The sequence below is a fragment of the Thalassophryne amazonica genome, chromosome 10 (assembly GCF_902500255.1).
Source record: "Thalassophryne amazonica chromosome 10, fThaAma1.1, whole genome shotgun sequence".
Taxonomy (NCBI): domain Eukaryota; kingdom Metazoa; phylum Chordata; class Actinopteri; order Batrachoidiformes; family Batrachoididae; genus Thalassophryne; species Thalassophryne amazonica.
Genome location: NC_047112.1, coordinates 23,758,028 through 23,778,526, shown reverse-complemented (window position 1 = coordinate 23,778,526; position 20,499 = coordinate 23,758,028). Strand labels below are relative to the sequence as shown.

Here is a 20,499-nt window from a genome sequence, read left to right as displayed (position 1 = left end):
TGTTGTAATTTCCCCAGATTTCTGCATTTTACATAAACATTTTTTTTTTCACCCACACATGCATAGGTGCATTGGAAAGAGCTTTCAAAGGGCTTTGAAACAAGCCTACATTTATTAAAATCCATTAAGAAATAGTGACGCTAGTGCAAAAAAAGCAGTCAGTTTATTATTGATGAGCTGCACATTTCCACCCTTAGTAATGGCGCCTTCCTGTCCTGAGTGACGCTAATAGATAGAGGTGCGCATTTCCATGGGCCGGTCAGCCCTGCCAGTGAGGTGTCCCTTATTTATTTTTCAGAGAGTTGGCAACCCTACCACCAAATATGAAGTTTCTGTGAGCAATAGGTGCCGAGCTACATTGCGGCGAACGAATTGCGGCTGGACAGACAGACGGATGGATAGACAGAAGGAAGGACGGACAATCTAGATGCTACATGCCACGCGGGGCATAAAAATAAACAGTCGCACTTTTAATCACGTAAATGTCTCCGGCCCCACATGCAAGGTGTTTAATGGAAATACAGTGCGATCGGACGGAACATTTTATCGGATGTGAGTGAAAACTCCGCTGTACAAAATCCGTTATATAGGGTGTTTATTACATGGAAAACAATACAAAAACTTTGGGACTTTTTTGTCCGGTGACTGCAAATATCTGGTTTCTACAACGACAGTAGGTGAGTTTTACTGTACATGAGACTGAAGAATAAATTTACCTCTCAGAACTTGAAGTCTCTTCCATCCCACACGGCTGACTTTATTTTCCCAAATTTTTCTTCTGTTCGGATCTGAAGGGAATCTGTACATCTCAAAACCCTTGCTGTGACTATTTGTGCATCCAAATGCACAGCAACCTGACATTTTCAGCGAATAAATAAATAAAATAGCTGGATTTACATGTAAACACATTAACAGCCAACATCATTTTTGCCCCAAGATGGCACCATGAGTCACGTGACCGATTTATTATTTATTATCATGCCGCCATTCTCTCTAATAAAGGCACTCTACGGCCACTTGAAGGCCTCTCTGGGGAGACATCTGGAGCAGAAAAATCACCGAGAGACTGACGGGAGGAATTAATCAGGCACATCAGCGGTGTTAGAAAAAGAAAACGTCGAGAACGAAGAAACTCTTTCTCCGAACAACTTTCCAAAATCCCGGCGTGGGCTTTTCCCTGGAAACGTGACACATAGCAAAAACCCGCCCCTTTGCAAAATAAAAAAAACCCAATAACATATCGTAGGTTGTTAAATGGCGTATACATTGCCCAATCAAATTTTAGAATTGGTGCGCCATCCCGTTGTCTTCTTGATTGACGGGCAAATCAGCCAATCCGCTGCCGAAGTAGGGATGTGGCCTTTGCGCTGTTTACGGGAATAGAGACGTAATTTGTCATTACCAAGGGTTGTTAGAGCTGCATTATTGGTGGTTGTGTCAAAACGTCAAGAAATTGCCTTTAATTCGTAATTTGGAGGACACTGCGCATTTTCTGTTGATGTTTTGACGTCGAATATCAGAAAAGGATCATTTACATCCTCCGGAAAGAGTTTGAACTCGGACAAGGACGCCGATGTACTAAAAACGAAAAGGAAGTAAATTTGCCAGTTGTCTGGCGACGCTTGTTCGGTGAGTTAAGTGTTCTATAAAATATAACTTTCGAAAAGCATATTTACTGATTTAAATATTCATCATAATTGTCCAGTTGTCAAGTAAAAATGATCTATTTGTTAGTTTCTTGTAGCCACCTAATGCACCTATATATCAAGCTATAACGTTAATGAATTTATAGTGTCAAAAATTAAGATTTTGTACATTACACGCATTGCCAAGGCACAATTTAATCATAAAAAGACACCCTTAAGGAATGTATAGAGTCATTATTTAACACTTTTTTACGTGACGTAGTCACGAACTAGGCCTTGAGAAATCATTTCTCAAAAATGAGTTTAACGGTGTCAAAATAGAGACTACATTTTATCTTTCGCAGTGGACATAGATTTTATCTTTCGCAGTGGACATCATACATACATACATACATACATATGAAAAAGAGTGGAATTATATTTGTTTTCTAAAAGTATGTTTTTGTCCCTATCTTTTTGTAAGGTGAAAGTGAAACCAGCCAGTTATTCGATATTTTGAAAAAATATAATATTGTAAAGTCAGCTTCAAGTTTTATTGCCAGTTACTAAATAATGTGCACAAAAAAAAAAACAAGAATCACCTCATTTACATGTACCGAGCCATTAAATCTGGGCTGTGCACTGTTAAAAACTGTTAACTGTAAAATATACTGTGAAGTTCAGGTGTCTGTTTTTAAGGCTACTACGTAAAATGAAATATAAAAACTACAGGATGTGGAAACCGCAAATTCTCATTTGTTGAACATCTCAAATAATTATTCCATCTCTTTAATTTAGTATTTAAGCGTATGCCTATGTGAGGATTTCTTGACAGGAACTTGTGACTTTGAAACCCTGAGAAATATCAAACCTTGAAGAAGGTGTATAACGCACCCCGATATATAATGTTAAAAAGAAAAAAGTGAAAATTGCCTTTTGGACCTTTTTACAACTCAGTGTGATGTCTACATATTTCTAAATTATGTGTGACTCCCCCCAGAGGTTGAAGATTTGGAATCCTAAATAGCCACATTCCAGAGATTTTCAAGTTACAATAAGATGATCAGATGGAGCTGCTGTATTTCAGAAGCGGTTATATTTTGTCCCCCTGAATGACGGAATTGGTTACATTTGCTATTAGAATTGCTGCTGCAACTACCCATTACTTGAATTGCAAACTAGCAACTTTAATTTTTGAATGTTTTAAGTGATGGTTTTGTATGATGTCAAAAAATAAAATAAAATGAAATAGTGAAGACTGCAGTATCAAGGAGGTGGTTCAGGAGTTGGACTACCAAATTGTTTCAGCTCCAGGTGTGTGTGTCCTTCAGGCTGTCTGTGCTCTTCAGGTAGCCCTGGCATTTCAGTTCATTTTAGCTTTAATTTCTTACAAGAAGAGCTCTTGGTGAAATTCTAGTGTAGTTGCGTTAATGGTAAATGTACACCTTGTGGAGATATTGGTCCATTTCAAGCACTTTAAGTACAGGCTGCTGCGGGACACAATGACCATCCTGTTGGTTATAGTCATAGATAACAAGAAAGCATTAGCAGTTCTGCATCACACATTGCTGAAGAAAAGCTGATGCTCTACTTCACAGTGTACCAATGGAAGCAGTCATTTTAATTGCATTAGGAAGTCAGATCATTTATTTATCATTTTAGGGGAGGTGATGTTCTAGTGGTTAAGGCGTTGGGCTTGACCAGAAGATTCTCAGTTCAAATCCAAGCCTGACTGGAAAATCACTAAGGGCCCTTGGGCAAGGTCTTTAATCCCCTATTGCTCCCGGTGTGTAGTGAGCGCGTTGTATGGCAGCACCCTGACATCGGGGTGAATGTGAGCCATTATTGTAAAGCACTTTGAGCATTTGATGCAGATGGAAAAGCGCTATATAAATGCAGTCCATTTACCATTAGTTTCATTTTTTTACTTTTAAATAAATCTTTTTTCTGTTTTTCAGCTAATTTATCAGTAGATTAAAACTTATTTCTTATAATATTTCACTTCATTTGTGTGATGCAGTGAGACAAAAAGGCTTACAAATTTAACCCTCTCCTGATATAGAAGGGTACAGTCTGTGAGGAGATCTTTTGTGATGCAAGAAGGCAAGAATGGAATGAGAGGAGAAAATCTAAGATGGCAGACACTAAAAACTAACTGCAGAAAAGTGTACAAAAGTGAATAATGAAGCCATATGAATAGGTTTTTCCACTTATGAAAAGGTACAAAGTAATGTTTAAAGTGTTACGATTTACAGTGGTGGTTCATGCACTGACCACCATCACTTAGGAATTCTATGAATTCTCTGAATTTGGAAATCTAAAATGGTGATATTTCCTCAAAGTAAATTAATTTTAACTGAGACATGTAGAATAAAGTCAAAAATAAAACCTGATCTCTCCAGGTCCTGTAAGAAAGAAAAATTCTGTGCTCCTCACTGCAGAATTGAAGCTTCAAGTGACTCAGCTGAGACCAGCAGTCCTGTGACAAAAATTGAGTGAATTTTTGGCTGAACTGCAGTCTGGAGAAGAGAGGAGAACAACAGAGATAGCATTAACTGCACAGAAAAACAAGAGCAGTTAGAGATTTATGACGTCCACCAATCTGGATCCGGATCACCTCCAAAATTCAGTGGAGTCTTGTATGCCCTAATTCTATTTGTGGTGCAGATTTGGTGAGAATCCACGCAGTAGTTTTGACGTAATCCTTCAAAGCGTATATAAAGTGAAATCTTGATCCAGAATCTGGATCCGGATCACCTCACAAATTCAGTGGAGTCTTTTATGCCCCATTATCTATCTGTGCTGCAAATAAAGTAGTTTTAACATCATCCTTCAAAGCCTATATAAAATGAAATCTTGATCCAGAAAACAGATCCGGATCACCTCCAAAATTCAGTGGAGTCTTCCATTCGCCATATTGAGATATCCCATAATCCCTTGCACGCCAGAGAGTTGCTGCGGTCTAAACAACATAGAGGATCCACATAACGACAATTGCAAATGAACATTATACTACCAGAATGTACATTTTTATGCTTTTCATCATGGTAGTAAGAGGCTGCATGCATGAGACCTTGAAAACTTGCTAAAACAAATATTCCAAATAATCTGTGTCTGCTACGTTTAATCTGTGTGGAATTTAATCAACACAAACCGAATTTCAGACATTTTATATATATATTAATCTGGAACAAAGTGTTGTAAAGGACAATAAGCAGGAAGTTAAAGTGCAAACTTCACTTTCCCCCAGACTGAAGAATTCACAAACATTTTAGGCACAATATACAAAGAGTTTTATGTTGTGATGTTAGTGCTGTTGTCCATGTGCAGCAGTTAAAGTGCAGCCTGATCAGACCATCTCAATGCAGTTCTCATTGTTAATGACATCTCGCAGCGTGGCGACCTCTCCGAAGTTTTGGGAGATTTTGCACTATTTGAAATCTTAATAGGGCGAATGCTCCAATATCTGTCTGTGGTGCAAATTTGGTGAGAATCTGTGAAGTAGTTTTGACGTAATCCTTCAAAACCTATATAAAGTGATGTCTTGATCCAGAATCTGGATTCGGATCCAGATCACTTCCAAGATTCAGTGGAGTCTTCCATGCCCTAATTTCTATCTGTGGTGCAAATTTGGTGAGAATCCGTGAAGTAGTTTTGACGTAATCCTTCAAAGCCTATATAAGGTGAAATCTTGATCCAGAGTCCGAATCCGGATCACCTCCAAAATTGAATGGAGTCTTCCATGGCCTAATATGTATCTGTGGTGAAAAGTTATTCAAAATCTGTTCAGTAGTCCCAGCAGAAGACTGCCCCTCCTTGAGCCTGGTTCTGCTGGAGGTTTCTTCCTGTTAAAAGGGAGTTTTTCCTTCCCACTGTCGCCAAGTGCTTGCTCACAGGGGGTCGTTTTGACCGTTGGGGTTTTTATGTAATTATTGTATGGCCTTGCCTTACAATATAAAGCGCCTTGGGGCAACTGTTTGTTGTGATTTGGCGCTATATAAATAAAATTCATTGATTGATAGTTTGGACGTAATCCTGCTAACAGACAGACAGACAAATAAATAAACGCCAATGATTTTATTATGTTCTTGGTGGATGTATCAAACATAGTTGAATATGTATAGTATGTGTGGAGCACTGTCATAATAGTGGAATTTCTAACTTCATTACAATAGCTTGAAAAATATTGATATATTTGTTTAATATATTGATACTCTGTGCCATTTTTGATATCATGGTGAGAAATTGAGCCAACATTGATAGCATAAAAATTAATATTTTTGTTTAAATGTGACTAAAGCAAGGATGTATCATTATCAAGATGTGATGTTTCTTGGCTATCAGCAGACAATATCAGAATGACTGTATTAATCATTAACATGTCAAATCAAGTCTGGCTGGCAGCATGTCCTGGTTCAGCGCTTTGCTGCATATATGACACCAAAGAGTCACCTTGAGCCTTGGATGGCAACCACCCATGCAAGTAGTCCTTCCCCACATCTCAAAAATATCCATCTATCTGCTGCAACAAGGTGAAACGTGAGCATCCCCTTGGCCTTCTCCAACTACTAGGATCGTCAACACTTAGACACCTATGCGCTGGATCACCTGCAGAAAAAAACGACACATGGCACATGGCCAAAATGTTGAAGCTGAACCTTCCTCACAATGCAGGCAATGTTAAAAATACATAGATGACAGAAGAAAGTTAAAACACTTAATTCAATTGTGGTCCATTTACAAATCAAATGACAAAATAGAAGTAATAATAAAATAATACTCATAATGATGATGATCATGATGATAATAATAGTGTATATATGATAACAAGAACCTAAAAAATTTATAAATACATTAAGACAGTAAATTAACATTAAAATTCTGTAATTAACAGGAAATGAGTTGAGTTCTTTCTCTAGAAACTGTTGAGGTCTAAGGTTCTAAAACCATTCTTGACTCAAACACCATTCCAACTCATTATAGATACTTTGCAAAATTTATTACCACCCTTGAAAAATGTTAGCTACCTATTTTATACCCACTACCCAATCTAGAGCCCATGGGAATGCGCTAGTTTTGGTAAATGTTACAAATCCCTTCCAAAGAACTAAAATTGCTTCATATATTTGTTGTGGCTTCCTCTTAGCTAATGTACGTATACACAGTTTAATAATATTCGCCAGAATTTTGTATGACACACTTCAGAAAATGGAATTGGTCATCATTGTTAGACTTGAAATGGTTTAAATAGCTTCAACCGTAGGGTTGTTTGATTGCTTTGTTTTGCTAAAACGATGAAAGCCCAGCCAGATGTTAAATATTCTTAGCAGATTGAGGTCTCTGTTCAAACTGAAACTCAGTTTTAGATGAATCTACTGAATGCTTGATTATGTCATTCTTTGTCTTAGTTTCTGGCCTGTCTGTATGTTCTTATGATCATTTTGTTTCTGACATGTTGCCTCTGTTTAGTCTAGTGAGTCAAAACAGTTTTTAAGACATTTGGTTTATGCGACATTTAAAGTGTGTGACATGATGAAGTGCATGTGACACACACAATGGTCATTTTAAAGAATGTTTTATTTGTTTGATTTATTACATTTGTGTGTGTTGTATGGTTAATTTGTAAGGATTGAGGTAATATTTGTAAAGGAATAATTGGCAGTTAATTATAATTTCTCCCTAAATTTAATCCCTTAAAATCAGAGCAGCCCAGGAGAAAGCCAAGTAGGTCAGATTTGTCTTATTGTTTAGTTGCTTTATCAACAAAATATTCAAATGGTCACATTTCGCAAACTGGGCCTAAAGAGTGTAACAGGGTCAGAATGGTAATTTTTTTCAAACTTCATTATGTTAAGCATACACATTAATCCATTTCAAATGCAACCTTCTGGATTTAATTATTCCATTTAGTTTTAGAGAAAAAGCCAATTTATGTGGCATAAATAAATGGAAAATGTATTGGAATTCAAAATGTTTTTGTTGATTTTCTTGGAATTGATCTTTTTTGCAAACAATAGCATTATTCAGTCAATATTTATGTGGCATAAATAAATGGAAAATGTATTGGAATTCAAAATGTTTTTGTTGATTTTCTTGGAATTGATCTTTTTTGCAAACAATAGCATTATTCAGTCAGTTTTCATGCACAATCTATGAAGCTGGTATCAAAATGTTCAGAAGAACCTGTGCTTTCATAATATACCATATGACTATGAATTGTTGAATTAATTATTGAATCACCACCGGAACCACCGCCGAGTCCACCCCTGACAAATTATTTCAACAGACCAGAAGTTCCTTGATTTATGTCCAAATGTTATGAAATACATATCACTGGAAAGAGAATATCCTAAGCTTTAAAATGACACCAAGATTGTCTTGATAGGTCTTCTCTTCTCCAAGGAATTACATCTAATGTTCATAAAATTTAAAGAGAGCGTTGCAAGTCCACCCTTCTTGATACACCAGTATATGAAATGCGACCAAATGTGGATGTCAAGAGAGAACCTACTTTGTCCACAATATAATGAGCCCAAACACAAGATTTTGTAATGGGGAGATTGTGAATAAAAGCCAATAAAAAAACAAGATTTAGCGCAGGCTAAACCAAACTTCTGAAACCAATTTATGACCCAGGAAGGGTTTAATTTTAAGTCTTTAACTGTAATTTGACAGAAGAAGAGCAGAAAATTTGATTGATGGGTCGATGCACCCATCACCTGTAGTTTTGCTTTGGAAACAGCCCCAGTTTTCCATCAAGTCAAATCTAGGAACACCATGGAACTGCCTTGGGTCCTGGGTTGCAGCCACCCAGGCTTACAACAGGTCCATTCCCACATTTCTAAAATAGCCATCTATCTGCTGCAAGAAGGTGAAGCATCTCGACCTTCTCCAGCCATTGGGGTTTTCAACAATCAGGCACCTACAGTGCTGGCTCATGGATAGAGAAACACTCCACATGGCCAAAATATTGAGGCTGGCACTTCCTCCTAATGAAAGTGATACTCCTCATCTGAGTCCCCCTAAGTAACCCCTTGCTTAACACAAAGTTATTCCAGCGGTGTCCAGATATGCTCCGAAGAGACATAGTACCCATCCAGCCATCGCCTTAGGTCACTCGTCCCTCCTTCTATGAGAGAAAGAGGGAAAAGCTGAGGACAGAGGTGTTTTTTTTTTTTTTTTTTTAAATGGCGTGAATCTGCAGTTCTTTTTATGTGGGTTACTTTATAAAAAATGTCTTTGTCACAAACTCGGGATTTTATGCCAAAAACTCCCCCAACTACTAAAACTTTTCCTATTTGTTAAATAGTACCACATTTTGTCCTGTGGTTAATTTACATATAAGTACATCACAAATGTTAATCCAAACAGCTAGTTTGATGTGTTGCAAAAACAACAATTTTGAAAAATGTATAGTTTGAAATAAAATCCTCTGTTTGCTTTGAAATATTTGATTTAACCTCTTAAACCCTAGAGTCGACTTGCCCTGTTTTGGAGCATTTGAACACTCATAACTAACCAATGCTGACACCAACATACACTTATTATACATCAAAATGTCAAGCGAAGTCTCCTCTACAAAAGTATCCATTTCAATCACATATCAACTAACCACAGCTGAAACGCCAAGCAAATAAAGACATAAATCGGAATTCATTTTTTGGGGGGGGAAAACAAACCTCATTTACTCCTACCAAGTATTATTTACTTTCATTTTTTTTTTTGCATCCACAACATCCCCTTTTAGCTGATCCAAACATTTGCATTTTTGACCTTGTACAAGCTGAGAAATAAATCATAATGTATGGGTATGTGATTTTGGTGAAATAGGCTCTAGGGCTTAAGGGGTAAATTTTTGAACCTAACTTGACATAAACATATTTTTTCACTTTAAGCATTATAAAAGGTTATCTGTTAGTTGGAATAAAGTAGAAAAATGATTTATCATATATTTGGGAGTAATAATAAGCCTTTACGTTTGGGAATGCAGATGCTGGACTGTGAGACTGGCGTGTGTTCGCCGCTCCTCTGGTTTTTCTCGTTTGTAACTTGGTTTTTAGTGCTTTTGAGTGTGTGGTGTTTTTTTTTTATATATATATCTTTGGGTATGCACTTGACATGGTTCTTGGTCCTTCAGTGTGCATTTTTAACCATTTTTAATTGTTTAGTGCCTTTTTTGCACTGCATGACGCTGTACGTCACTCCCTTGGCTAGCGCGATGCTAAGCTACTCTGCAGCTGAGCTACGGAGCCTGAACAACACCGTCCCTCGGGACATTCTCGCTATCAGAGAGCTTGGTTTGCTCCGCCGACATCGCTGCGTCCACAGAGGCTCCCGGAGAAAGTTTGTATTCCATCGGACTGGGTCGTCTGTGCTGGTTATCTGGTCAGTTGAGCGCATCGATGCTCGGCACCCACGTCATCAGAGCGCTGGAGTTTCTGGGACTTGTAGTCTTGATGTGACGACAGCGGTTTCTGACACTCTCCGGGCGCTGGATGGAAAACGTGGAGTGGATTTTAAGCTACTCAGGCCTATTCAAAGATGTCAGTCTTTCAAACCGACAGAAGTCTTCAGTTTGGGTCTCATTAACATCAGATCACTGTCCTCAAAATCCCTGTTGATCAGCGATCTAATTATGGATCATCACTTGGACATGATTGGGTTATGTGAAACCTGGCTCAAACCCACAGCTGTTCTTCCTCTGAAGAGGCCTGCCCACAAGGGTACACATTTAGTCACGTCTCGTGGTGCAAAGCAAGGCGGAGGTGTTGCTTTTATTTATAAATCCAGGTTTACCTTATTGACTGTTGGGGGTCATAAATATAATTTGTTTGAGCATGTGACTCTCCGCTCTGCTCATGATGCTACATATTGTCAGGGTCAGAAGTATGGAAATCAGTCATGTTATTTTGTCACTGTTTATAGGCCTCCTGGCCCATATTCTGAATTCTTAGATGAATTTGGTGCGTTCATCTCTAGCCTGTCAGCTAGTGCGGACAACATTTTGATTATTGGTGACTTTAACATTCATATAAATAAGCCCTCTGATCCCCTTTGCAAGTCATTTATGGAACTTGTGGATGCGTTGGGATTCCAGCAATGCATTCAGGATTCAACACACATTAGTGGAAATACCCTGGATTTGGTTCTCACACCTGGCCTTGCTGTCACGAACATTAACATTTTGCCTCTTGCCTCGGTGGTCTCTGACCACTCATTTATTAGGTGTGCGTTTATGTTGCCACATTTAGTGGACCGAAAGCCTTGTCTATCTCTGCGGCGACGCATTAATCCCTCAACTATGACTGAACTCGAAGCCAGACTGCCTGAAATTTTGGCTTCAGGTTTGGAGAATGTTAAATCAGTGGATAGTCTTGCGGATGGCTTGAATTCAGCGCTCAAGGCTACACTGGATAAGGTTGCGCCTCCTCTTTTAAGGCCACACCTTCCCAGGGCGCATTCACCTTGGTTCAGTGGTTACTTGCATGACCTTAGGCAGAAGGCTCGAGGTTTGGAACGGAAACGCCGCAGTTCTAAATTAGAGGTGTTCCACCTTGCATGGCGTGATGCTGTCTTAGATTATAAGCATACACTACTGGCTACAAAGCGTGCCTATTATTCTGATTTGATGAATAAAAACAAGCATAATTCAGAGTTTTTGTTTGAAACTGTACCATTTCTCATTCATGGACAGCCACCTGTTATTCACTCTCCCTTTTCAGCACAGGACGTCTTGGACTATTTCGAGAAGAAAATTGAGGATATTAGGTTGAGCATATCTCAGCAGGCTTTGGTCCAGCCACCGCATATTCCTATGGAGGTGGATGCACCCACTGAGGTGTTACCCAGATTTACAGATTTTGATGGTATCCCGCTAGGCGCGCTGATGAGGCTTGTGACGTCTACTAAAAGCACAACCTGTTTATTTGATCCTATACCAACAAAACTGTTTAAGGACCTGTGGCCCATTCTTGGACCGACTGTGCTGGAAATTATAAATCTCTCATTAACTTCTGGATCTGTTCCTAAATGTTTAAAGTCTGCAGTGATTAAACCATTACTTAAGAAATCCAGTCTCGACCCTAGTGTATTGAAAAATTATAGACCGATATCAAATCTATCATTTTGTTCTAAAATCCTGGAAAAAGTGGTTTTGCGACAGCTCGTGGACTACCTCACTGAGAATAATCTCTTTGAGCCACTGCAGTCTGCTTTTAGAAAATATCACTCCACAGAGATAGCACTTACTACAGTCTTGGTGCTGCTGGGTCTTAGTGCTGTGTTTGATACTGTGAATCATCATATTTTACTCAGTAGGCTGGAGAATCACTTTGGGATTACTGGAACTGCTCTTGCATGGTTGACGTCATACCTGTCCAGTCGTTCTTACTGTGTATTGTGTAATGGCACCTCCTCTGATCGTAGGGACATGAAGTTTGGGGTTCCGCAGGGATCCGTTTTAGGCCCCCTGCTTTTTTCCCTTTATGTAGCACCCCTTGGGAATATATTGCGGCGCTTTGGGATTCCCTTTCATTGCTGTGCTGATGACACTCAATTGTACATGCCAATAACTGCTGGTAATCTCATTCACTTAAAATCTTTGGAATATTGACTTGTATCAGTAAGAAGTTGGATGTCTAGTAACCTCCTACTTTTAAATTCTGATAAGACTGAAGTTATGGTTCTTGGTTCAGTGAGGTATCAGCATCAATTTGATCAGCTAGCACTTAGCTTAGGTTTGTGTGTTATACATCATATGGATAAAGTGAGGAACCTTGGAGTAATTTTTAATCCTACGTTGTCCTTTGATCTCCACATTAGAGACATTATGAGGACTGCTTTCTTCCATTTGCGAAATATAGCGAAGATTCGTCTCTATTTTCTGGCTTACCGCAGTCCAGGATTAGGGGTCTTCAACTGGTTCAAAACACTGCTGCCAGACTTTTGACACACAGCAGAAAATATGACCACATTACGCCCGTTTTGGCGTCCCTGCACTGGCTTCCAGTTGTTGCAAGATCGGATTTTAAAGTACTGTTATTAGTTTATAAAATTGTTTATGGACTTGCACCTCCCTATCTTGCTGACCTGGTAAGCCCCTATGTACCAGCTCAGGCCCTTGCTGTGTGTTCCCAGGGTGAGTAAAAAGTCTGCCGGTCACAGAGCTTTCTCCTACTGTGCTCCAGCTCTGTGGAACGATCTCCCGGCACACATTCGGCAGTCGGATACTGTGGAGGCTTTTAAATCACGTTTAAAGACTCATTTGTTTTCCCTGTTTTATCATTAGTGTTATGTGTTTTTATTCTTGTATGCTTTTATGGTCATCTTTTTATTGTGTTCTAAATTTTTAATTCAGTTTTCTTTGTTGTTGTTGTTTTATGTTGTGTGAAGCACCTTGAGACAAGTTCATCGTGAATTGGCGCTGTATAAATTAATAAATTTTATTTGATTTTGGAATGTTATTTAAGTGACATTAGGATGGGAAATGAGGTAGTAAACTTGTGTGAAGCGCCTTGATGCAGCTTTGTTGTGATTTGGCGCTATATAAATGAAATAAATTAAACTGCTTTTTATTAAAGTGAAACACTGCACAAGGTAAGGTCATCAATTTGTACCTCAATTTATGGTTCAGTCAGTTCCACTTCACTAAATGCTATTGGCAGCTGTTCATGTGTTTTAAAGATGCATTTATTTTATTTTATGTTATTTGTTCTATTTTTCTTTGGTGTTATTTAAAGAGTTCTCATCTTGTCAGGGTTTACCCGTGTAGGGGAAACACTGGAGAACCACTGCTATGTAATTATTTAGTAATGCACAGATGTTTCAGTCAAGTGTCCTCAGGTTCTTCCAGTTTGCCAAGTGGCATCATTTTGCTTTGTAATGTCAACATGGCAATAACCAACAGGGTGTTCTCATATTACAGTGCAACATAAAACATAATAATAATCTGCACATTGTAGAAGCTGGAAAATATAGAATACTTAATTTGAGAAAACACTGAAACAAATAATTGCCAAATTGAGAAACTGAAAGCTAAAACTTTGTGCTATATGGGATTGCCCATGTTTCACCTGGCTGAGGGATAGAGATGGTTACTTTGGAGAGGTCCAAGATCCAAGGCATTTCTATAATTTGGTGGATGTGGTGATATGCAGCACCAGTGCATGCTGCTTGACCTGACCTGCTTTTGTTTAACTTTTTTTTTTTTGACAAGTCCTCAGTTTTGTTTGCAGGACATTGCACTTTAGTCAGTCCAGTTGTGATTGTATTTGACTCCGTTTCCAGCTGAAGCCAACCACTGAACATTGTGACTCATTTGAATACCTGTGTGACACAGTGCCGGTGGTGACACATTTGTCTTTTGTACTCTCTGTTGTACAACAGGAAGAAGTACTGTTTGTATTATGTTATTTGCATATATTTTGTTAAATAGGCATTAGACTCTGACTGACATGGCAGTGAAGTAACAAAAACATGTCATGTTTGCAAACCATTAGCTCTCAAGGTTTTAGTGTGAGATCAAACCAGTTTGGAACATGGGACTGCACCAGTTTATTTATTTATGTATTATTATTATTTATTTATTGTATGTGAGAAATCTTGGAGTCATTTTTGATCAGGATATGTCATTCAATGCGCATATTAAACAAATATGTATGACTGCTTTTTTGCATTTGCGCAATATCTCTAAAATTAGAAAGGTCTTGTCTCAGAGTGATGCTGAAAAACTAATTCATGCATTTATTTCCTCTAGGCTGGACTATTGTAATTCATTATTATCAGGTTGTCCTAAAAGTTCCCTGAAAAGCCTTCAGTTAATTCAAAATGCTGCAGCTAGAGTACTAACAGGGGACTAGAAGGAGAGAGCATATCTCACCCATATTGGCCTCTCTTCATTGGCTTCCTGTTAATTCTAGAATAGAATTTAAAATTATTCTTCTTACTTATAAGGTTTTGAATAATCAGGTCCCATCTTATCTTAGGGACCTCATAGTACCATATCACCCCAATAGAGCGCTTCGCTCTCAGACTGCAGGCTTACTTGTAGTTCCTAGGGTTTGTAAGAGTAGAGTGGGAGGCAGAGCCTTCAGCTTTCAGGCTCCTCTCCTGTGGAACCAGCTCCCAATTCAGATCAGGGAGACAGACACCCTCTCTACTTTTAGAATTAGGCTTAAAACTTTCCTTTTTGCTAAAGCTTATAGTTAGGGCTGGATCAGGTGACCCTGAACCATCCCTTAGTTATGCTGCTATAGACTTAGACTGCTGGGGGGTTCCCATGATGCACTGAGTGTTTCTTTCTCTTTTTGCTCTGTATGCACCACTCTGCATTTAATCATTAGTGATTGATCTCTGCTCCCTTCCACAGCATGTCTTTTTCAAGGTTCTCTCCCCTCAGCCCCAACCAGTCCCAGCAGAAGACTGCCCCTCCCTGAGCCTGGTTCTGCTGGAGGTTTCTTCCTGTTAAAAGGGAGTTTTTCCTTCCCACTGTTGCCAAGTGCTTGCTCACAGGGGGTCGTTTTGACCGTTGGGGTTTTTCCGTAATTATTGTATGGCCTTGCCTTACAATATAAAGCGCCTTGGGGCAACTGTTTGTTGTGATTTGGCGCTATATAAATAAAATTGATTTGATTTATGTATTGAGATTTGCATTTGCCATACACACATTTTGTGAAGTATGTGGTTGACTTTAGGCAGTGGCAGAAATGACAAGTCAGAAGTTGAGAAGATTAAAATAAGTCAGATGACTCCAGTTCATGAAGTAGCGGTAAATAAACAGGAGTGCTCTGGTGCAAGGATTCTACCATCCAGGTTAACAAGATTTAATCTGTAAAATGATATGAACGATGGGGAAATGAGGATAAAAAGAAAAGTGAATGTAAGGAATTTGGCAGTTTGGATAGATTGTAGCAGCAATTTATATGAAGGGGGGATGGGGACTGTGCATTTCATTATTGTTGAACCACTAAGTTGTGGTAAAAAAAAAATATGCATAAAAGGATGTGACAGCTGACTGTCATTGCAAAGAAAAGAGCAGTGAGTTATGATCTGTTCTCAAGAAGTTGAGCTGTAATGAATGCTCAGTTAATGTTAGTTCAGAACATTGGTCATTGCTCAAACCAAGCCAGACTTAACCGTTCCAACCTGCACCATATCATGCAGTACTGACCTGGACCGCTTGTGGAAATGGGGCTGTCAGCATACGCTGGCTAAATCGTCATGGTCTGACAGCTGCATTAACGTATTCGATGTATCCATCTATTTGGTGCTTTTTTTTCATACGTCGGCATACGCTGGCTAAAACATCAAGGTGCAACAGGGCCTTGGCATATCATTTTGGCTGCGTGTAGAGTGTCACCTGGCACATGCTTGTACCATACCACCCTAGCTTGAGCACTATGATGGGAATTTCAAGAAACATTTAGAACTGTGGAAATCCAGAGCATGCTGGGGAGGTTAAAATTAAGGGAGGGATTAAAAATTAACTTCAGGCTAAATTTTCATGCTTTTTAGGTGGATTGTACGAGGTCTGTCCGTAAAGTATCGTACCTTTTTATTTTTTTCAAAAACTATATGGATTTCATTCATATGTTTTTACGTCAGACATGCTTGAACCCTCGTGCGCATGCGTGCGTTTTTCCACACCTGTCGGTGACGTCATTCGCCTGTGAGCACGCCTTGTGGAAGGAGTGGTCCCGCCCCCTCGTCGGATTTTCATTGTCTGGAAATGGCGGAATGAAAAGGACTTTTTTTCCATCAGAATTTTTTCAGAAGCTGTTAGAGACTGGCACCTGGAAACCATTCGAAAAATTTATCTGGCTTTCAGTGAAAATTTTACGGGCTTCACAGAGAATAAGGACTTTAAGGACCCCTTTAAAGGACGGTCGGTGCGCTGCGAGCTACGACGATGCGGCACAAACCACTGGATCATTTCTAAGCTGATGACTCTGTGGATACGAGACCGTCGTGTGCTCTTTCTCTGGTTATCACAAGACCTGGACATCAGCCATTTTCCAGCAGATTTCACTTTTAACAAGAGATTTTTCATGGAAAGCCGCACGGAGGCTTCGCGCGTCACGACCAATTCGCTGATGAAGCGAGACAAAGGAACACCTCCGTTTCGGAGTGTTAGAGGACAAGTTGGGACATGTCTATCTCGGCTTTCAGTGCTTACCAGTCGAGTGAGTATAAAATAACTTGTGGAGAGCTGGACATGTCCCAACTTGTCCTCTAACACGCCGAAACGGAGGTGTTCCTTTGTCTCGCTTCATCAGCGAATCGGTCGTGACGCGCGAAGCCTCCGCGCGGCTTTCCATGACAAAATCTCTTGTTAAAAGTGAAATCTGCCGGAAAATGGCTGATGTCCAGGTCTTGTGATAACCAGAGAAAGAGCACACGACGGTCTCGTATCCACAGAGCCATCAGCTTAGAAATGATCCAGTGGTTTGTGCCGCATCGTCGCAGCTCGCAGCACGGCGCACTGACCGTCCTTTGAAGGGGTCCTTAAACCTGTAGTTAAAGTCCTTATTCTCTGTGAAGCCCGTAAAATTTTCACTGAAAGCCAGATAAATTTTTCGAATGGTTTCTAGGTGCCAGTCTCTAACAGCGTCTGAAAAAATTCTGATGGAAAAAAAGTCCTTTTCATTCCGCCATTTCCAGACAATGAAAATCCGATGAGGGGGCGGGACCACTCCTTCCACAAGGCGTGCTCACAGGCGAATGACGTCACCGACAGGTGTGGAAAAACTCACGCATGCGCACGAGGGTTCAAGCATGTCTGACGTAAAAACATGAATGAAATCCATATAGTTTTTGAAAAAAATAAAAAGGTACGATACTTTACGGACAGACCTCGTATATGTTTTTAATAAGTGTACATGCATGCTGTAGAGTGTGTGATAGTATTTGGGGTGTAAAAGTTTAGTAGTAGAGGTCATATTTTTGCTTTTAAAATCAGCCATGTCCTTTGGATGAACAGTAGTCTTCATTTCCAACAGTTGACCAAATGTGGCTGCAAGAGGCTTTGCAGAGGAAAATGCAAATGCCACAACCTTGAGCTGAGCTGCACATCACAATGTAGCTGCAGTTGTGAAATATAGACTTTATGTATCATAGTGTAATGTAATGTAATTAGTGCTTATGTTGGATACAAGGTAATGCAATTTGTAATGATTTGCAATTTTGATACACTTTTAGGCCTTATTTAATGTCATGTAGTGTCAATGAAATAAAATTATATAATTACATGGATTTACTAATGGCTTTCTCCAGTGTTACCATGTTTTGTGTAAATCTGTGAGTTTCTGTCAATGTACGACAGTATAAAATGGGTTCACCGCACAAAAACAATTACTTTTAAAAATGAAAAGTGAAAATGAAAAAAAAAAATATTTCAGAATGTTACGTTTGTGTTTAGTAGCATCACATTTAATAATTTATTACCATAATCACTTATTTCCTTTCCAAATGTGTTTTATTTGTGCATTTTAAAATTCCATGTGGCTAATGGCTTTCTTTTTTTTAAATAAAAGGACTTCTCAGAAGTATTTATACCATATTTGGTGCTTGTTTCATCCAGCTGAACAATTCTTATACCTGTCTGCTGTACTATTACCTTTGTTGTGACTTGGCGCTGTATAAAATAAATTAAACTGAGCTGAGCCATGGTTATGCCATGTATTAATAACCAAAAATGTTAGCTAAAGTAACCTAAAATTAAGTAAAATTGCAATTTCTCTCTTCTACTTCTGTTGTCCAGTGTCTGAATGCCAAATCTTTTGGTCATGGAGCTTGGCAGGCAACTCTGCGGAAAGATTAAGCGGCCCAGCAGGAGGACTCCAGTGTCCTCTGCCCCTTCATCTTTTCAGGGCCTGGAGATCCACTTTTACCTGCCGGATATCCACAAACTCAGTTACAAAGAAGGATGCTACACTGCTGAGAACCTCTGCGTGGAATCTGCTGTCAGATGCAGTGAGTGACTGTCATGTTTGCTACTTTTGCCCAACAGATAAGAGCTTGATATGTTTATTAAATCTTCAGTAGTCAGTCTTGATTCATAGTCATTATTTGTTGTATTTTATACAGTATATGAACAGTAGACTGCTGCTGTTTTCTGGCCTGACTGTTGAGACTACTGCTTAAATAACTATTAGGTTAATATAAATATGTACTCCTTCAGTGTACTGAGGAACCAACAGCAACCACAGTTTGGTTGTAGCATCACAGAATAAACCCACAGTTACATTGCTATGTGTAGACTTGTGGGTGGGTTGCCTGTCTTGTTCTTACAATGCTTTCTGATTAAATTATCAGTTTTTCAAATTGCAATATCTGGGCTTAATTCAGCCACAGTTCTGGTATTTAAAACCCAAATAAATTTGACACTTTTATATCTTAGATTGCCCCTCTTAATCACAGTACCTAGTACCTTTTAAATAAGTTAAGGCCATGATTCAGTTAAAGCCATTAATGAAATACTGTAAAGATAGACAACTTATTGTCCCTTTTATTTAAGTGCTCCCTCTAGGAAAGGATGCGTTTTTATGCCGATCCTGAAATATATGTGGACCAACCAATCTGGTCACAGTGCTGTAACTTATGAAAAGATCCTTCTTTGTTTCTCCCAATTTTTATCATTCATTTTCAGATATTACACCCTTGTGCCATAACCTGTTTGCCCTGTACAATGAGAAAGCGGGCTTGTGGTATCCCCCTAACCATGAGTTCAAGGTCACGGATGAGACGAGTATCAAACTGCACTATCGCATGAGGTAGGGAAATATCAGCTCTTGAGTACTTCGGAGTTGACAAACCGAGTGAGTGGGTATTACTGTCCAATAAACAATGTTTGTGGTAGCATGGCAGTTGATTGCTTGCTTGCTTAAGTCTTTTATTTAAATTATGAAATTACATGTACCACAGCTTGTTACATCAATCTGTGTTGATAATATAGCTAAAGTGCAGAGCTGTCAACATGATCAGAGCTTATCCATAAACTACGCGGTCAGACATAATTTACCACCAATTTGTCATGATGAAATTTATATACAATAGTCAAATATTTGAATGGCCTAATTATGTCTGACCAATCATCAGACACACTGTGAGCTAATCCTGTCAGTTCATGTGTAGAAATGATCAATGTTTCGAAGTTTATATATTTTATTTGCACTATTTTACATGAGTATTTTCATGTCAGAAAAAGATGGTGTGTAAATGTGCTACAGATGTTTAATATCTTGCACACAATGTAGGCTGTAATTATTTTTTTAAATTGTAAATTATGATTCACAAATGGATTTGGGGGGGCGCAGCTAATTATTATTTTTCCTTAAAATCATTTAGTCCTAATGTAATTAATGTAACGTCACTTAGACTGAAACACAACTGAACCTGTGTCCGTGTCTGCATGTTTTCATTTAAAGTCTCAGTGCAGAATTCTGGTTTGTGTGTGTGTGTGTTAATTATAGATACAGTATCTTTGTTGTTTTGGGTAGAGTTATTTATTTTTTTCTCTCTATCTCTTCACACAGTTACATGTACATGATATGTGGAAGGTATGCCTGCTGTTAATGGTCTTTGCTTGTTTTGATGTTTTCTGTTTTTTTTTTTTCTTCCTGCCAGATTTTATTTCAGAAATTGGCATGGCACCACTGAAGGAGAGTCTCCTGTTTGGAGACACTGTATCAGCAGGCTCAAAGGAGGTTTTGAAACACAGAAAATATCTGAAGGAACGCCCTTGCTGGACGCAGGCTCCCTGGAATACTTGTTTGCTCAGGTGTGTATTTGCATTAGATTTGTAATACTACTACTATTAATAATAATACAAATAATGTAGTATAATCTATTTCTTGATACTAATGGCTATTTATTTTGT

At 38.9% G+C, this 20,499-nt stretch overlaps 1 protein-coding gene across 2 annotated transcripts in view; it reads left to right on the top strand.

Annotated features, from left to right (window-relative positions):
- Positions 1-1,382: 1,382 nt before the first annotated feature.
- The window catches only part of jak1 (Janus kinase 1), a 62,029-nt gene continuing 42,912 nt past the window's right edge, over positions 1,383-20,499 (top strand). For both annotated transcript variants that reach the window (XM_034179558.1, XM_034179559.1), the window contains exons 1-4: positions 1,383-1,629; positions 18,382-18,593; positions 19,270-19,393; positions 20,247-20,400. In XM_034179558.1, coding sequence (XP_034035449.1) covers positions 18,389-18,593; positions 19,270-19,393; positions 20,247-20,400 — 483 coding nt within the window. In that variant the 5' untranslated portion in view covers positions 1,383-1,629; positions 18,382-18,388. The remainder of the gene's footprint in view (positions 1,630-18,381; positions 18,594-19,269; positions 19,394-20,246; positions 20,401-20,499) is intronic.